General features: G+C 39.0%; 2 protein-coding genes across 2 annotated transcripts in view; both read left to right on the forward strand.

Moving 5' to 3' along the window:
• Positions 1-1,696: 1,696 nt before the first annotated feature.
• On the forward strand, positions 1,697-18,479 carry LOC100184612 (thrombospondin type-1 domain-containing protein 7A). Its single transcript, XM_018815662.2, has 30 exons — positions 1,697-2,047; positions 2,373-2,524; positions 3,075-3,280; positions 3,662-3,785; positions 3,984-4,151; positions 4,458-4,582; positions 4,815-5,033; positions 5,204-5,324; positions 6,077-6,160; positions 7,579-7,841; positions 8,029-8,307; positions 8,613-8,775; positions 9,011-9,178; positions 9,482-9,644; positions 9,899-10,028; positions 10,505-10,664; positions 10,933-11,181; positions 11,471-11,677; positions 12,304-12,510; positions 12,750-12,861; positions 12,924-13,184; positions 13,411-13,495; positions 13,552-13,671; positions 14,002-14,152; positions 14,292-14,469; positions 14,720-14,976; positions 15,383-15,571; positions 16,036-16,206; positions 16,727-16,882; positions 17,298-18,479. The coding sequence occupies exons 1-30, from the start codon at positions 1,801-1,803 to the stop codon at positions 17,646-17,648; spliced, it is 5,466 nt and encodes a 1,821-aa protein (XP_018671207.1). The 5' UTR covers positions 1,697-1,800; the 3' UTR covers positions 17,649-18,479.
• A 342-nt stretch (positions 18,480-18,821) lies between these two features.
• The window catches only part of LOC100185801 (guanine nucleotide-binding protein-like 3 homolog), a 7,152-nt gene continuing 6,217 nt past the window's right edge, over positions 18,822-19,756 (forward strand). The window contains exons 1-3 of the mRNA XM_009863150.3: positions 18,822-18,963; positions 19,098-19,156; positions 19,255-19,398. Coding sequence (XP_009861452.1) covers positions 18,951-18,963; positions 19,098-19,156; positions 19,255-19,398 — 216 coding nt within the window. The 5' untranslated portion in view covers positions 18,822-18,950. The remainder of the gene's footprint in view (positions 18,964-19,097; positions 19,157-19,254; positions 19,399-19,756) is intronic.

Genomic DNA, 19,756 nt, shown 5'->3' on the forward strand with positions numbered 1-19,756 from the left:
GTTTCTATTTCGAAAACGTGTCAGAGTGGGGAATCCGTTACAACAGCCAGGTGTGTGCTGCATTGGGTTTAGTTCTGGTGTATGGCCGGCGTAAATGATAAATAATTCAAACTGGGCTACTCTAACGGCTTTTCTCAAGGACCGCTGTTTAATTTGCGTGTTCGTACGTCACCTGGCAGATATAGGCATTGATGGAAAAGTGCATAGTAGTATAACAGAGGATAAGGATAGAAAATTGGTCAAGAAATAGGTCGCTGGAAGTTTTGAGCCATTAAACGAAAGCAATTTTCTGCGAGTTAACCCTCTCTGGGCAAATACATTTACATGTTTTGCTTTACTCCTGCAGAAGCCGCAAACAAGCACTGAGGGAGAGGAGTCTCGCCTAAATTGCATTATCATGTCCGACTGTCTCTGTTTATTATTATTGGCAAGTCAAATTTAGGGATCTCGTTTAGACAAGCCTAATGTTTAACCCACCCTAACCTACTGTCGAATATATATTCTAAGAGATTAGAATCGGCACTACTGTCGTTATTTTAAAACTGAGCTTGTATTATTGCATTTAGAGGTTGTATATTGATCGTGGATTAACCTATGTTTCTTATTGGATGTGTGTATTAGATTAGATTTTGTCTCGTACCCAACTGCTACAGGTTTCAATATACATCACAGTATACAGGTTTAAGCCGGGTGTATCGGGTGTACCCGTTTTATCCAAAAACTGAAGCCATCTAGGGTTTGGATTAAGTTTCCTGAAACGCGAGAGGAGAACGGAAATAAGTCTCCGACAATGAAAATAACCAACACCTGGTCTCGGGCTTTAATTGAGGCGCTAAAAGAGCCCGGAAAAGAAAATTATAAGCTATGATATTGCCTTGAAGACGTTTCTCACGCTCGAGATACTTCATTTCCATAATAGCTTATACTATGAGGCAGAGTGCTGATTTTATGATGAGCCATAAACTAGGCCAGCATTACAGCGTGTAACGCATTACCGATAAATCGATGAAGTTGCTTCGGTTAAAAAATTATAATCGACAATAGGGCTAGCAAACCAGCGGAGCAGTTACATATTAGACAATTCGGCGCCGCTTCCACTTTTCCACAAAGCAAAGTGGAGACATAATCCTGATGTTTTCGTCATCGAATCCTAGCCATATTATTGTGTTGGTAGCTGTGGGTGGCAAAATGCGATGGCTGCCTGCGTCGCAGTGTGTACACAACAAATATGACACCTACAAGTTTTTGCAGCGTTTTTTTGCTCTGGTTCTTGATGTTAAATTTTTCATATTTTTGCAGTTTCCAGGACGTTGCATTTTATTCCGTTTTAGCGTCATTAACATAGAGTTGTCCACAGTACTTTGCCTATTGATTCAGATTTAAGCAGTAGCTGTACTGACATTACTGTGCAAACCAATACTGTTACTTCGAATAGTTGGACGAAATCTCTGTTGGGATTATAGGCCAGCATAATAAGGCAAGACACAATAGCCAATTCCCACAGCTCGCTGCGCCAGACTTGTAGTGACGTAGAAGTTGTCAGCCTTTTTCTCATTATTATGTGGGACATCGGCCGACTGTCATTGCCGGCGGTTTCTTCTAGAGATTTTGCAGCTTGAGGAGTTATCAGGAAAATTTAAAGTTGGTTTTAATTATTTTATTTAACAAGCGATAGAGTTGTTTCTACTATCAAATATATCCTCAGGTAACCTTTTATCTGTCTAGTGATCCAAAATGGGTAGGTTGTAAGTACAAGATAGAAATACAAACGTTGAGATGTTTTAAGCGCTGTGCAACGCTATGTCGTCAAACAAGGAATACTGGTTGCTGAGATTCCCTTGGTGTGGATACGGGACGGATATGGACAGAAATAGGAAATCGGAAACTTCAAACAAAACCAAACTTCAAACAATACGCCGTCGCGGCATATCCGCGTCATCTGTAACGTCACAACGGGTCGCGCTACTTTTCTTTTTCACTCTATCGCAACACAGCTCCGTTTTATGGGGATATGCAGATGCAACCACCACAGCCGTTTGGAAAACAGGTAATCGTGTTCGGTAAACACTCGAGTGTTTTTGTTTCCTCCCCGTGGTGCTGTATAAACGTGGGCTATAATGGGAATCGTAAACACGACTGGCGGTAATACGGGTGAAAGACAAGAGTATACACTCTTGGAGGTGACGAACCGGCCGCTTTAAAAGTGTCAGTATGTGTTACATCTCTTTGTGCCGTTATCTGGCCGATGATGTACGACTTCCATTAGGAAATTTTAACAATAAACATCACACGACTGCACCATAATTTAAGAGACCACAGTTTCGTACTTTAAAATCATTCTTACATGATTGAAATGATTGGATTAATTATAGGACCTTGGGGAGTATGTGGCAGTGCATCATGTGGACCTGGTGGTTGGCAGCTGCGTTCAGTGACGTGTGAAGATACATTGTTACATTACAGAACAAGAAATGAAAACTGTCAACAATTTATAAAACCCACTGACAGGAAGTCTTGTTTTAAGGTATTGCATATGACATACAAACATAGGCACATAACTTTTAAAAAGTCAAGGTACACGTAAGTTAAATGGTTTCAAAGTATGCCTACCGAAGCCAAAAGTCACAAAAAAAGTTATTTCTACTGGGTACTCTTGGATTTTTGGTGCGTATGTATACATGTATACCCATGTTAAGCGCCTGTGCATATATATAACAATGTTTCAAGACTATTTTTTTTAAAAATAGGCTTTTATGATAGCAAAACTATGTTGTTTAATACATATATGCTAAGACACACATTTCAACCTAGTTCTGTTGTTGGTACTATTTTGAGACCCTTTATTCCCAAACCACATCTTTTTGCAAACATGCAAAAAAAGGAAAAAAATACAAAAGCCATAGTGAAATACATTAGATGATCCAACTGAATTCAATAATGATTCTTTTATGGGTTGCTTCCAGGTGTTGAAAAGCACTGTATTAAGCAAAGAGTTGGCCTACAGTCAATTTGTATGTATAAACATCAAGCACTGTCTTAATGTTTATTAAATTCAAAATTTAAAATTCTTTCAGATTTGTGATCATCATCAGAATGAATACAACTGGCATGTAGGTAATTGGGAAGTGTGTAAACATTCTTATCAATCTCAAACAGAGGAGTTGTCACTTGTCACCAACTGTGGCATCCATAGCAGTCCGGATGGATCACAAATTCGTCAATTAAGCTGTGTTTTAAATTCAAATATTTCTGTTGTAGTGGAGAATTCTGTATGTGAAAGGTTAGTATGCTGTTTGTGGTACCTACATTAAACTTAACTGCAACTTCAATAACATTTCTTATCAGGAAACCAAAATGGTTATCAGTTTCCCAATATTACGCATATTATTCTAAGTCCTGTTTAATTCACCATTGAAGTAGTTTGTCCTTCGTATGTTCCCAAACAAGTAGGCTTGCCAAATATAACGAGCATGTTGAAAGAAAACATTGAGGCATGGCAAGATAAAGGCATGCGGGGGGTTGCTTTAGCTATGCTCTATTGATTGGTTGCTTAATCAAGCATTCTGTTTGAATTTTAAATGAAGGCGTGTAAGAGTAATGGTTTAGTCATGCTGTTAGAATATATTAAGTCAAAAGAAATTCTGTTACATTGCTCTGACAGGTTTTTTCGACCACCAAGTACTCAACAGAACTGCCGTGTTCCTTGCCCTCAAAACTGTGTGACGTCATTGTTTAATAGTTGGAGCACTTGTAGCTCATCCTGTGGGAATGGGACCCAAACCAGAGTGAGTCAGACTGACTTGTCTGATCTTCACTATTGTGGCTGCCAATTTATCTTTTAATATTATCACAATGAAAAATAAGCGAACCTACTCTGTTGTACTATAGGAAGTTTTAATATTAAATCATAAAAGGTTTACCAATATGAAGATTTGTGTGGTATGCCATTCCTTATTGCCATTTTTGACAATATTTTTCTGTAGGTGAGACATGTTATAAGAATGGAAAAGTATGGGGGAACACCCTGTCCTGATCTGTCTGAATCTCGCCCTTGTGAAGATGCCCCGTGTGATGATTTCAATTTGCCGAACATAAATCAGCACAAATTAAAATTTGAGGAATGGTCGTCGTGTAGAAGAGCAAGGGTGGATGTAAGTAATAGGGGGGCAAGTATCTTAAGTCTCCAGACATGCCATGCTATAGGACCTTGCATGGAACATGGCATTGAGGATAAGTAATTTGTACATAATCCAAAGCTTAAGTTCTTATAAGCTTAGTGTAGTACTTAGATCTCTAAATTAGGAATATGATTACTTGTGCATTCAACATATACGTTGTCTGTTTGATAACAAGAGTGAGTTATTTCAATTATTTTTGTAAATCTTGTTTAGTATGGCATTTTTGTGTACCAAGTGGATAAATAAACATTATAAAAAATAATTATTTATTGTTTGTAGATGAAGTTACTTCAAAGAGGGGGCAGCTCTAGAAGGAAAAAATCACGAAACTTGCTTCGAATGGTCGGTGTTCGAACAAGGAGGGTTCACTGTTTAACCAAGCATGGTGCTGTAGTGGGAGACAGGTGATGGATAAAACAATTTTTAATTTTTTTTTAATTTTAAGTAGATCTCCAATTTTGTCCTGTGTTGTAGAGTAGATTACAGTTTTAATAAAGTTTAGGTGTTTTACCTAAGGGTTAGTTCTGTTATCTGTATTAAACATATATACATATATGTATATATATATATGTATATATATATATGGTGTTTACTATCCAAAGGCAAGGTGAATTTTCTTAAAACCATTTTTTTCAGTGTTGCAATGTCAGAAACCTGCAGTGTTGCGCAACGATGTAAAGTATCACAATGGTCGCAGTGGGCGCGATGCTCATCCTCTTGTGGGAGCAACGGAACGCAAACTCGAACTCGTGATCTAACAGGTCTTCCTCTTGGGAGTAATGCTTCATCCTGCCCTGAGTTCACACAAGCCAGGATGTGTGACCTCCCAGAAGACAGTTTTGCTCCATGCAAAAAGTAAAAACTCTTTTCTAAATTGCCCTTTTAAAAAATGTACCCTCCCCCAAAAGACTTTCAATCCTTTTACCAATTGTTTTTAACTACTCAATATTATATATACTGGCAGTTCAAATTTAACCGTGACCTTTGTTTCAATAAGCTTAAAACCGAACTAAAACCTTTACCAGGTACAGGTGGTTAGCAGGTGGATGGAGTATATGCGAACTCATACATAATGCAAGCTGTGGAGGTGGCTTACAGATAAGGCATGTTTACTGCGCTCTCAACGACGATTTCATGGTTCAACAGGTCAGTAGAGCAGAAAATACACAGAAATATAGAAGTAGAATACATACAAGTTTAATTTCACATATAGTATGGTGGGGAAAGATGGGACACCTTTAGCACATACTATCTAAATATCCTTGTCATGTTTTTAACAATAAACAACGGTCTAGGGGGTCGTGGTCGTGGAGATACAGTTTTATAATTCTTTGAATGTTCTTTGTTTACTACCAAATGAGATTAAAAAAATTGAATGAAAAGGTGTCCCATCTTCACCCACCCTACTATACAGCGTGTTTTTATGGTGATGGTCGTATATTTATCCTTGCAGGATGTACTTTAAAGCAGCATATGGTGTGGCTCATTGCGACATCTTACTTGTTTGCATGAAATGAATGAAAGTTTTTATGTGCTATTTTTTGTTATTATATGCACTGAAATATGTGTATAAAGGCAAAGTTATCCAATTGTTTTGGCCTTTGCATTGAACAGTGCTGTTTTAACCATCCATTTATGGGTGTATTTAACAATAATAAGAGGGAAGAAAAGATGAAACACCTTTTTGTTCTATTTTCCCGTCCAATTTGGTAGTAAAAAGGGCAGATTCTAAGAATTATAAAACCGTATCACCACGGTTCCCAAATACCGTTGTTAATTGTTTAAAACACGACCAGGATATTTTGATATTAGCGCTAAAGGTGTCGCAACACGATTGCAGTTAAATTCTACACTCAATACGTGTGCTAGCACTCACGTAATTCAGTAATACAACACAGGTGTCTGACTCGTATACACTCCAAGGCGAAGAAGGGGCAGTGGCGTGGTCTCGCATTCAACCTGTGGATGACGCTTTCTGTGACGTAAGTGCTTCCACAATTGCATTATTTTGTTAATAACCACTAACGGAAAGGAACCCGACTGCTCGATTTCCGTAATGCTTCACGAGATAATGCGATTCCGTGAAAAGTAATACGGTATGCATTGATTTTAGACGAGTTTCACTGTGGTCCCGGGTCGAACTAAATGGTCAGTTGTCACGGAGAGGCTAATTTTGTTTCCTGGTCCATGCGACTTGTCTTAGTTGCCCTGTGATCTAATTACATCATTTTGATTTAAAAGCCACCAAGGTTTAAAACTGGACACAATTAGAGAGAAAGCAGTGTTTATTTATTTAACGTTTTGAACTTTCTCTCGCCTTGCTAATGGGAATTCTCTGTCAATTGGCGATTTCCTGTGGCCAAGACATCCTTAAAGCTCTGTCGCTTCGTGTCGAAGGAAAGTAATCTTTTCTTTTCCCTAGAGAGCTAAATGTGTATTCTAGGCCAACAAGGATGTGTATATTGATTCTTATACTTTATATACTCTCTCTGCAACTTTTCGTGCCTTAATATTGGCAGATATGTACAGATTTATACAGGCTCTGAAGCAAAATTAGGACGTTCTTTATTTTTAACGTATTTTCTACTAAATTTGAGCCTTAATTCGTCCCGATGACATAGAGCAATTACTTAGACCACACATGGATCGCCTTTATCAAATGAACAACAAACCCCCTCATTTAAAAAACGCGGAAACTGTTTCCCTTTATCAGTAAATCATCCTAAGCAAGAAATCCGAGTATTTAGGTCGTTATCCAATGCTAAACAGTCGGGACTAAATAATGTATGATTCCCTCTGATCGTTAACTTCGATCTCCCGATTTGTCGCTAAATTAAGTTTACCCAACCCCTGGTAACCTTTTGCAAACAGTAGAGTGCGTTTCGTATCTGTATCCCGTAAATACAATAAATCATACGCTCCGTTCGCTTGGTGTTTAGAATAGCAATATATGTCAATTACGTGGACTCGAAATGTCTTAACGACTCTCAGTCGCGCTTCGAATGTCCGTGTAATGTCAATTTTGTGGCATGTTATAGAACCATTCCCTTTCCCACCCCCGAGGATGATATATTGTTTGCACAATATGATTAACTCGTTTTATAATGAGAACCCCTGAAGCGATCGGGATAGAAAATACATTATTTACAATTTATACGTTACTGTTAAATCGTTTTGCATAAAGTGATATGTTGAGTGCAAAAAAACATTCACGGTTTGTAAAATTTGCATGCGTTTTTATGCAAAAATAATAATTTAGAGTCTCCTATCGGCGCCCGCGGCCTGGAAAACACAGGATTGGATTGGGTACCGCCTACTACAATACACTTTATAGTAGGCCATAGCCTGGGCTTGCCAAAAGAATGAGAATCTTTAAATTAAGGTGTTTGATATTATGCAGGCCCAGACAAAGCCGAGCGACTGGCAGGAATGTGACGTCAAGTGCAGCTTCAAGTGCGACCTTGGCCAATGGTCGGAGTGGTCGGAATGCGCCTTCGACAGCTGCCAGCCGCATTTCGCACCCGCCAATCAAACGAGGGTAAGCAAGCGAAGCATGCGCAACAGAAAAGGCTTTAAAAGACGAACACGACCTGTGTACAACGATTACGGCCGACCGGAAGATTGCACACACACCTTGGAAGTTATTCCATGCGACGAAGCACGGTATAGCTTTTTTTATTGTTTTTTTTTCGCCCAAAATAACCCCCTACGTTCTATACTCCATTTCGTTTAATTGACACGTATACAGCGTACGCTAACGTGTTTTCCTGTCATCAGATAAACTCAAGCATGTTTCTACACAAAGAAAACACGTATTTTGATGTCGTTTAACCAAAGATTGACGTTTCAGGTGCTTTTCGTGGCATGTAGCCCATGTCTCACTATGCGTCCCTGAAAATGGGAACTGTGGTCATGGGACAGCATTGCAGACGCTGGAATGCCATAATATGTGGCGGCAGGTGGTTGAAACGAGAGCCTGTACGTCGGACCGTTTCGCCACACCCCTACCTAGCTTTGTGGGTTGCGAAGTTCCGTGTGGAAAGGATTGTGTCGTGGATGATTGGAGTCAGTGGACGCCTTGTGGCCACAGCTGTAAGCGTGGGAAGGGGGAATCGGAACGACAAACGAGGTGACTACTGTGTTCTTTTATTACTACACCTTTAATGGGTATATGTAGAATAAAAGTGGAAATGCCTTTTTAATCGCTTTAATGGACCAATGTTTTTAATAGGTATGGCGTAACTTAAAAGCTGAATAACATTGGGATCGTCAGTTTAAAGTTTAAATGCTGGTCACTGAGCATGCACTTTAGGCTTACGATAATAGAAATCAAAACTTTACGTCCAAACATCATGGTCGACTTTGTATTTGTTAGCCTTGAAATATCGTGTTATATCATTCCTATATGTTCATCACCTCAAATATTCTACTCAGAAAACGTGAAATCCTTGCCCACCCTGGAAGAACCGGGATACCTTGCCCTCTAGCGGAGGAACTTCACGAAACACGAATGTGCAACCAACATAAATGCTCCATCTATTTCTGGACAACTTCAAAGTGGTCGGAATGCGAAATCAAAGGGAATCTAGAACCGCCGGTATTTGCTTGCGAGTTTTCTATTTCGTATTGTAGGGTGGGGAAAGGCCTTCTATTTTCTCGTCACCATTGTTAGTAAACAAAGAACATTCACAGAATTATAAAACCGTATACTCACGATTTGGATATAATGTGCTAAAGGTGACCCATCAACCCCCACAGTAATATATATGTTTTTCAAATTTGTAATTTTTTATTTCATACAACGATGTTTTAATTAATGATTTCTCGTTCAGCCTGTCGGGTTAGCAGACAACAACGTTTTTGGGACGAACAACCGACAGAGCAACGATGGTCGGCCGTTGGTTTTCCCACATAACGAAGCAACAGATATATGTGGGGTCGGTTATCAAACAAGACGAGTGCAGTGTAGAAAGAAAAACAGCCGACGCGTTCGTCAAAAAGTAATGTTTATATCATAGTTTAATTGTCTTTTATGTAATTGTATCTTTCAATTTATGTTTATAAAATACACCGGCATCTAGCTATGGGGCATATATATTTAATTAAATGTAAAATCTTTTTTTCCGTCTTGGTTAGGAGTAAAAATAGAATATTTGCAGATTTCAATAACCATATCTTCACGACTTTAAAAAGCGTTGTTAATTGTTCAAAACACGACCAGGAACAACGGTATTTAGGCGCATACTGTATCCAGTCATACTCCACAGTACTATATACATGTTCACGCGTATCTATACTTTCAGATGTGCATAAGCTGGGACAAACCGGTTTCTTCCAGACCGTGTTCGGTTTCATGCAACCAGGACTGCTTGCTGTCTGAATGGAGTGCTTGGAGCAGCTGCGAGAGAGAATGTTCCAGAAAAATCCGCGACAAACTTCTCAGCTCAGAGTCGTTTTCACCTGCTGGTAATTCTCGAAATAATGTATAACTATTGAGTGGCTATTGGTAAATTAAAAAATGTTATTACAAAATCCTTTCGGAATCTTAATATCTTAAAAACTGCTTGCTAAAAAAATGTTCCAAATGTAACAATTTCTTTTAAAATCTAAAATAATGCTTGCTCAATGCACCGGTACTTCACTCTCCTGAATGTAATGTATTGAAACTTCATGATTAGTTTTGAGTTGAGTTTTGATATAATGCTTACATTTCTAACCAGGCTTACTGAGTGTTTACCAACGTCGTAGTCGATACATCGTACGTCATAGGATGGGAGATGGAATGCCATGTGAGATTGAACTTCAGCAAGCGAGGTTATGCGATGATGCGAGCCAATGCGTAGCTTACAAGTGAGTTTTTCGTCAAAGTAGTGTAAACAATATTTACCGTTCTTTTTAATTAAGGTTAAAAATAAACGTTTTAACTTCGTCTTATATTTGAAACATGAAAATCAATGTTAGAATTTCAGGATTTAGCCTACCATGGCATTTTTCGTAAACTCTTTTATTTGGACGTACGACTGTAAGGCACGCCCGAGAATTATACATTTGTTTGAACAGTGATGGTCGACCTATTTCATACCATCGTGTAAAATAAACACATTATGTAATAGTGTGGGGTAATATGGGACTTTATGGTAGTAATGTGGGGTAAGATGGGACATGTTTTAATCTTCTTTCCCAACCCATTTGGTAGAACATTTAAGAATTATTTAAACCTAACCCCACTAGATGATTGTTGTTGTTTAAAACACGATCCGGAAATATGGGTTTTAGGTGTTAACGGTAACCCATCTTACCCCACATTACAACTTTACTAATCACAGGTGGCATATACGGAAGTGGGGACCTTGTATGCTGGCTAGTGGCATGACCACTATGTCCAGTGAAAACGGGAAGTGCCGAGGTGTGAAGACGAGGACGATCCGATGCAACCTGCACACAGTGAGCGGTAATATACCGACAGATGATATTAAATGTTTACAGGTGAATAGATTAACTTGTATAGTGAATTTTAATACAAGAATCGCAGTGTTATCGTGTAATGCATTTTTAAATAGATTAGGACTTGCACATACGGTATTATATGTTATAAGCCTTAAACTTTTAAACAGATAAAACCCTAGACCAAGTATAAAACGGGCTATATAAGCTACCTAAGTTAGAGATAACACTATTGATTAAAAATCGTACCAAAATGTAAAAAAAACATATTTTTACTGTTTTTACAATAAATAAAACAAATTTCCAAAAGAACGCCGGTCCTATGCCACTCGCATCACGACCCTGCGCTACATCTTGTCCACGTAATCTTGGCTTCAGCGAATGGTTGGAACGCCTTGGTTGTCAGGCTTCTAGCATAGAAGCTACCACTATCGCCGTCACAGCGGATGTGACGTCATCAGAAACTACGAGCAGCGAGGACGACAGTAGTTACGTACCACCACAGATGATCGTTCGATCAGTGGGCCCGTGGTCGTCTTGCTTCATTGACGATCGTGATGTAGGTTTCTTCTTTCCGGGTGAAAATATTTTTTTGCCTTTTTTATCAGATTTAGTCAAAATAGTTTTTTTATGCGGTTTGTGAAGTAATCGCGTAATAGCCCGGACAAATGTCTGGTTTGCTTTGCTCTATTTTTCGTTGTGTAGTGCTATGGGGCAAGATGGGATACCATGTTACAATGAAATGGGACGAGAAAAGTCAATGAAAACATTTCCCTCCCTACTATGAATACAACCACACTTAATCGTTTGGAAATTTTAAAGCCTTCTAATACTTTTCTCTCTTTCAGTTTCAAGACACTGGTGACGAGTGCCCTGTGGACGAACATCCGACCGTGCCCAACGATGCTACGTCATTCACTGACGTCACAGCCAGCATGGAGGTTTGTGGGCGTGGTCGAAGGAAGAGACCGCTTGGTTGTTTCGAGGAAAGCACTGGAGCGATGGTGGATATTTCGTTTTGTTCGTATCGAGCGTTCGACGAGGAAGAGTGTGAGGTTTGTAGTTTAGACGACTTTGTAGTGGAATATGGGGTGCCGTTAGCACCTAAATCCTCTATGTCTTACTCTTGTTTTTAACAATTAACAACGCTATTTCAGGTTTACGGGTTATGGTTACATAATTCTGTAAATGTGCTTTGTTTACTACCAATTGGAACGAATAAGAGAGTAGAAAAAACCATCACATCCCACTGTACTACATTTAGGGCCGCGTTTTGGGCTAATGGGCTGTCCTCGGTCTAAATGCCAAGCAACCTATGGCGTGTCTCGCCACAGAACACCTATATAGAATAGAATGTGGTTTATATGTTATTGTGGGCATAGGTTTCGTATAATTAATGTAATCTCAGAATGTTTAACATTAAGATATACAGATGCTCTTTTTTATATAAAACGTAACGTTTCCTGTAGAGTTTATTTTCACTAAATTGCGATATGTTGTAAACTCTGTCGTGGTACCTGATCATTTATGTTAGATCTTAATAAAAACAGACCTCTAACCTAACGGTATGTTTAATGTATAAAACGCAATGAAAACGTATATAATACTCAAAACTTGCTTATTTGGTTACGTTATATTTTAACTACGATATTTGACGTAAATCCAACCCATTACGCACCAGGTTCCATGTCCTGTTGATTGCCAGATGAGTGGTTGGGCTGAGTGGGGTCTATGTGGTGACTTGTTGAGAGGGCAAGTCATTCAAGGAAATTCCAGTCACCCCAGGACGTTACCGTGTGGTGAGAGTCGGAGGATCCGATTCAAATATTTCATGGAGTTGCCAAGTAATGGTGGACGCTCATGTCCAGTGATGGACAGCGACAATCAGGTATTGTTTTAACACAAATCAAAATTACTGTGTTATATAGTATAGGGTGGGGTAAAATGGTACATGTTTTTTATTCTTCTTCTTGTTCCACTTGGTAGTAAACAAAGAATGTTTGCAGAATTGTATAATGTATCCACGTGCTGGTTGTAAAAGAGCGTTGTTGAATGTTCAAAACACGATTAGGATTTAGCTGTTAACGGTTTTTCATCTAAATTACTATTATTTTATTTACATTTTAGGTGTACGAGAGTCAGGTGTGCCACACTATATGTAATGACAACTTTTTCGTCTCTAATGGTTGGGACTCATGTCAGCCTCGCCGCAGAAGGTCGCATTCTAATTGTGGGTCAGGTAAGATCACATTTTATAATAATGCTCTTTACCTGCGACTAACACATTTATATTGCATATAGGTGTCCAAACTCGCACAGTAAACTGTTTTAGGACAGAACGTTTGTCCAGTTTTTCTAACGTCGCTGTGCTGCTAGAAGACAAACGCCTGTGTGACGTAACAAACATGCCACTGGGTGCAGACAAATGCACTCTTCCTTGTCCTGGGGAGTGCGTTGTATCCAAGTGGTCGTCATGGCAACCATGCCCTGGAGGAACCCCCGGGTCATGTGAGGGTACGGTTCGAATACGGACGAGGCGACTGCTTCGACAAACTGATCGAGGTAAAAAGGATCTGTATTTTATGTTACTTCTGTTTCAGGTTATAAATAAAGTAACGATAACTATTTGTTAAAGTATTTTCCAAATGTCCTGGTATATTCTTAAACGGTTTTAGTATTAGAGACATTTTATGCACTAAGTTTTCATACTTTATTACTCGTTCGCACACAGCGTATAAATTCACCACGTCGAGATAAACAGCTTTAAAATTACTGAAGATATTTGTAGATGTTACGGAAGCAAGTTGTCCTGACGCGCAGAACCTTACGCAGACAGAAGAATGTCAATTGAACGTCAATTGTTTCACGTACAGGTACGCTCACTATATGTGTATATAACACGATGTATGATATATACAATTTGTTTAAGTGCTGCGTGGAGTGAATGGAGTAGTTGTCTTGCTCCACGACCTGCTGTTTGTGGAGAAGGTCGCATGAGACGGAGAATGAACTGTGTACAAAGTGATGGACTACCTGTACATGTCTCCAAGTAAGTTTTGAACTAAAAGTGCATTAATGTATAGGACTGTGGGGTAAGCTGGGGCACCGTTAACACCTGAATCTCTTTCCTGCTTGTGTTTAAAAAATTAACAACGCTCTTTTAGAGTTCTGAAATATGGTTTTATAACTCTGTATGTATTCTTTTTTAAATGGGACTAGAAAGCGATGAAGTCATGTTCCATCTTACCCCACCCTACTATATGTAAAAATCACTCATTTGTGTGTCATTTATTATTTTTAAGTATGGGGTTTCTGTTTTGTTGTTGCGTTTTTTTTACCCTAAAATATTTCGTAATAATGGTTGTTTATTACCTCATAGATGCGCAGCCGCAAACGTCACAATAGAAAACCCGCAGTCGGTGAAATGCAGGGTTGACTGTCCGGTCGATTGCGAAGTAACAGAATGGTCTGCGTGGAGTCAGTGCTCGGGAACATGTGGTGTTTCAAGACATAGGACGCGTGTAAGAAAGGTATGTATGCTTAGTACATTTATGTGTCGTTTTTTGTCCATAACTTATGTAATCGTTAAAAATTTAAAAATACTACAATATATTTTGCAAGTTGTATTGTTTTTACGTTTGTAAGTTCATTTTCCATCTGTTTTTTTAGATTTCCCGCCAGCCGTCACGCACAGGACGCAGGTGTCCGCAAGAGCTTGTGCAAACCCGACCTTGCTGTGCCAAGCCGTGTTATAAGTGGTCATTACTTGGATGGACGACGTGTTCGCTTACTCGTGGTAACTGTGGGAGTGGAAGCCAAGAACGAGTTGTTCAATGTGTTCAACAAGGTGAGGTTGAATTTTTCACTTACACCTTTAGCACATAATATCCAAATATCCTTTATAGTCCATATTAGTAGTCAAAAAAATCAAAGAATCATATGTGTTCAAAAGGATTAAAAAAAGTGTCCAAAACGATTATACTCTGGGATATATGCTAACAGTATCTCATCTTATCCAATAGTAATATACCTTTTCTTATATCTACTACCCTAATACATCGGTTTTTTGTAATAGCAAAAAATAAATTGTTTTTTAGACGGAACCGAAGTCGGAGCTATTTTATGCAAGAAACAGCAAATGAAACAAGATGGCGACAACGGTCAACTACTCGACTGGTTCACCGCTGAACAACTTCGTCGCCCATGTCACATGCCTTGTCCTGGCGAGTGTCGTATGTCTGATTGGTCAGTATGGAGTCGTTGTCATGCCGACTGTACACTTGACGTGACACCAAGCCTAACTAACTTACCAGGGATACGAACTCGATCAAGGATTGGATACGTGGTTGGATCGGTAAGCACTCACAATGTATTCTTTTATTTTGCTAAAAACGTTTCGCCTTTCTGTTTTTGTTTGCTAATAATATGCCTAAAACGCAAGCCTGGTCTGCGTACTCTTTTTGTACCGTCATTAATTGATCATTATACAGTAGGGGTGGGGGAAGATGGGACACTTTTTAGCTCTATTTTCTCGTCCTATTTAGTAGTAAACGAAGAACATTCAAAGAATTATAAAACTATATCCTCACGACTCCCATAGACCATCGTTAGTTGTTTTAAACACAATCAGGATACTTAGATATTATGTGCTAAAGGTGTCCCATCTTCCCCCACCCTACTATACTGAGTTTTGTTTTTCTAAATCTGCGGTTGTGCAATTGCACTGCTATATCTTGTTAACAACAATCATCACTTACAAGGTGCCTGGTGTTCATTGCTCACCTTCTGAAATCGAGGAATCTCCATGTCCTGCAAGTGAATCCCAATGTATTAACTATGCGTGGAAGGTGGGACCTTACATCGGTCATACACGCGAAGTGTCCTGTGTAAGCGAGGACAATGATATGGCTGTTTCTACAGGTTGCCAAGAAGCACTGAAGCCAGCAGCTGTAAGCACTGTTATATAAAACACGAATTAGGCAGCGCATAGGGCACATTGTAGGTTGTGCGAACTTCTTTGAAACGTAATTAGATGTAATGTGTGTAACTTGCTTTATTCTTGTGGCGAAAACCACAGTCGTTATAACAAGGATGTACTGTTTCATACACCTCGTGCCAGCCCATACGAGTTATACCATATATGTAACTTTGTGATGATAATATTTCTGTGTAGCCGACAATTTAACCAACTCATTAGTGGCCACTGGGTTGGAGTAGTTGTCGTTACGCGCCCAAGAAAAAATAACCTCATATACTGGTAGCAGCGACAAGTCTTGAACCCACAACCTCTTGTTTAAAGGCAGGCACTACAACCACTATGCCACGGCTCCAAAAAAATGGCTTGATTAGACTAACTGTTCGTCATCCTTTAATATATAAAAGTTCATTGCATTTAACAGTTACTTTTTTTCAGTCGGTAGCGACACCCTACTGCCCCCAGCCATGCAATAGGATCCGACATAGCTACTGCACTACAAGTGGTGTATGCGACTGCCGACCACCATACGTTGCTATCTACCAATCATTCTCCAACCAATATCTTCATGAGTGCGAGTCAAAGCAACACGACCAAGGAACGCAAGTTGTAAGTTTGGGATTGGGTTTCTGTGTTTTACTAAAAGGATGTCAGACACTGCTGGGTGATTTGATATGATTCATTTGGTACAGTTTCGTACTCCAAACCGTATTTTGCTGTTTTCTTTATCTTTTGCATATTACATTTAAATATGTGGCGAGACTATATATTTCAATACAATGTGCCTAATACATACCCCATATAATAAACCTACATATTTGAATGTAAACTTACGCCTAAAGTAGGGTAGGGGAACAGGGGACACCTTATCGTTCTATTTTTCGACTCATTTAGTAAACAAAAAAACATTCAAAGAATATAAAACCGTATCCTCGCGACTTCCATAGACCGTTGTGAATTGTTTAAAACACGATTAGGGTATTTGGATATATGTGCTAAAGATATCCTTTTTTACCCCACAGTACCTCACGCATATACAACACAGTTTATATTTTAGTAAAAATTACACCAGTCGTCACTTTTATAAAATTCGCCTTTATAAAAATTGATATAAAATCTTCTCTTCCAGCAAGAAACAGTTGACATGCGGAACACGAAGGCCAAGGACAGAGAGAACAAGGACGTAACGGTTGTACCACCGGTTGTAATAGTTCCAGCCAACAATAGTGATGATAACGATGCGTGGTCTGTCTTCAACCCTGTCAAACCTGACGGTACTTTGAAGGTAATTAATAAATTATTATTTTCTTTGACAGCTACTTACAAATACCCTATTATATAGTAGGGTAGGGTAGGGAGGGGGGCACCTATTCATACTGTTTTCTTGTTCAATTTAGTAGTAAACAAGGAACATTTATACAATTATAAAATCATATATACTGACAATTGCCTAAAACGCGATCTGGATATTTAGATATAATGTGCTAAAGATGTCCCATATTCTCCCACCGTACAAGTTTATATGGTATATTGGCTACTTTTACGCTAGATCCACAATATTACAGTACAGTCAGTTGAGCTTAAATTACCACCATGGTGGATATGCATATTGTGAAAAAATCTGCAAAACATGATTGAATTTCAAAATGTAAAGTCAGGAGCATTTTAACTAAATAATGAGTTTAAACACCTTATCACAGGTTTGGGCATACGGAGCTATTGCAGGATTGGTCGTTCTTCTCGTCTTCACTTTCGCCCTGTGTTACCTCATCTACTCTGCTTGCTGTCGACGCAACAGCAGTGCGAAAAATCGACAACACAGAAAACGACGGCGACACCGACGGTCTAACAGCAGTGGCAGCAACGTTGGCATTGGTATAATGGCAGGGTCGGTCGGCGGCTCGTCCATGTATGGCGGCACAGGCATTCCACCGTACCGAATAAACCATAACTCAAGCACTTCTAGGTACCCTCCGCGTACTTTGAGTCGAACACCTTCCGTACGAAGCGGTTTTACGTTTCCCGACCGCTACGATAGCGATCAAGACTGAGGTGTAGTTAGTTATATAATGAACTTGTATACCTGATACAATCGATGTGGCGTCTCGCGTTGAAGAGTTCCGCATTACGTTTGAATCCACCAAAGCAAGTTGTGCGCATCAGGGTACGTGTGTTATCGTTCCCCTACCCCTTTCTTTTTATCTTCTTTTATTTGCACTGCGGTCACCTAGACGTTGCATGGCGCGCCCGAACCGTCATATTTCTGCACACGAACCAACACATACTTTTCTCCAAGGTAAATGGATTATACCAAAGAACCTTAACTCGTAGGTTTTCCTATCCACCCCATACTTACATTCTTAAAGGCCACTGTGATTCTTTCTTACTCTTTCAAGCAGCGCAGATACATCGAGCTGCTTTGAAACAAAGAAAAAGTTTAACGATCAAGCTATATCAGTATTCATCTCTTCATATGACATTTTACATGCTTTTAAAATTTTACTGAATTTTAAGCTTGCAGGGGTTTACCGCCAAATGATTTTTTACGCATTCGCTTTTGCTGTTTGTTTCAAAACCAAACCTTAAAACCAGTTAGCATCTGCCGGATCTTGCCTTTCAAACCGAACGATACCTCTGAAACTTAAGAAGATATAAATACGTTCTATGTAGCACAACCACGGTATGGTAGATAGATTCTATAACTAAATCGAACTTTCATTTTTCCTCATCCGTATATTGCAATTGTTGTTCAGCATGACCATTTTCTGCTTTCTTTCGCCATCACTTTCAGTTTTATCTCCACTCTTATATTCGTTATCACCACTGTACATTATACATCAATCACCTACGAGTGGCAATAAAGATTTACTTAATTGCGGCTACAACAATTATTTGTGTGTTTAGGCATGGCCTGTAGATTATGCAGTACTGTGGGATAAGATGGGATACTGTTGGAACCTGAATCGCATATTTCTTAATAATCGTATTTTACAAACAACGCTATCTAATGTCGCTGGGCTACAGTTATATATATAATTCCGTAAATATACCTTGTTGCACGGCCTACTAGAGATATCTTTAGTAGGCCGTGCTTGTTGCAACCAAATGGCACTAGAAAGAAGAATTAAAACACGTCCCATCTTACCCCGCCACGGCCTCTCTTTTATAAAAAGAAAAAAAAGCATTTATGAGAGACGGGGTAAGAAAAACAAGTGTTAAAAAGTTGCACAAAAAGTGATCATTGGAAAAAATTCCCACGTGCGAGTTAACAGTGTTGATTCATATTTGAGGCTTTCGTAGGTTTTGATATTTCTCTGTGATTTAGTATACAGTCGGTATATCAGATTAGAATAATGAAACGACAGAGTAAGTATCTTGCTTTCTATGTAAATACTTTAAAATGTAATAAATTAATGCATGAAACGTTTATAATGCGTATGTGTATAAAAATGAGCAAGTTTGTGTTTATAAATTTATTTTTTACTTTAATTTCCTGACAGGATTGGGGAAAGCAAGCAAAAGGTTGTCCTGTAGCAAGAAATACAGAATAGAAAAGAATGTAAGTTACTTTGTATTTAAAGTGCAACATTAAGTTATAGAATCATTCAACAATCAACATTATACAATGGGTTATTTTTTCCGTATTTTTTCGACTAGGTAAGAGCGCACAACAAAAAGGTGAAGCGAGATGCCAAGAAAAATCCGGGGAAATATAAGAAATCAAAGAAAGATCCAGGAGTTCCAAACGCTGCTCCCTTTAAAGAAAAAATATTGAGGGAAGCACAACAGAGGAAAGAAAGAGTGAGTTTGGAATATTTCCACTTACATAAAAGAAGATTTCTTTCTTGCTTGGTATAAATATGTCTAAAAGTTGTGGCAAAGTGGTGAGCGTATCTGTCTCTAACCCAGGGGTAGAGAAATGGGTTTAAAGCTCGCTGTTGCCGCTGCTATCATTGTAGGTGTATGTGTCCTTGTTCCTTATCTGTCCTTGTGCCAAGACACTTAATGGCAACTGGTCCAACCCAGTGGTCACTAATGGGTTGGTCAAATTATGATTTGAGTATTATAGCTGGTGACTAGTGAGTAGTGACCATGAAAAAAAATTATGAATGAGATGAGTATATGTTTATGTGATATAAAAATAATATAAGGTACACCA

This window comes from Ciona intestinalis, unplaced genomic scaffold (assembly GCF_000224145.3).
Source record: "Ciona intestinalis unplaced genomic scaffold, KH HT000098.2, whole genome shotgun sequence".
NCBI classification, from domain to species: Eukaryota; Metazoa; Chordata; class Ascidiacea; order Phlebobranchia; family Cionidae; genus Ciona; species Ciona intestinalis.

What these genes read in the sequence shown, in the direction of transcription:
- LOC100184612 (XM_018815662.2), top strand. Translation starts at nt 1,801, where the DNA reads ATGTCGTCAAACAAGGAATACTGGTTGCTGAGATTCCCTTGGTGTGGA. An exon ending in GGAATGGGACCCAAACCAGA is followed by an intron (nt 3,786 to 3,983) that starts GTGAGTCAGACT and finishes ATTTTTCTGTAG; the next exon opens with GTGAGACATGTTATAAGAAT. An exon ending in TGGATGACGCTTTCTGTGAC is followed by an intron (nt 6,161 to 7,578) that starts GTAAGTGCTTCC and finishes GATATTATGCAG; the next exon opens with GCCCAGACAAAGCCGAGCGA.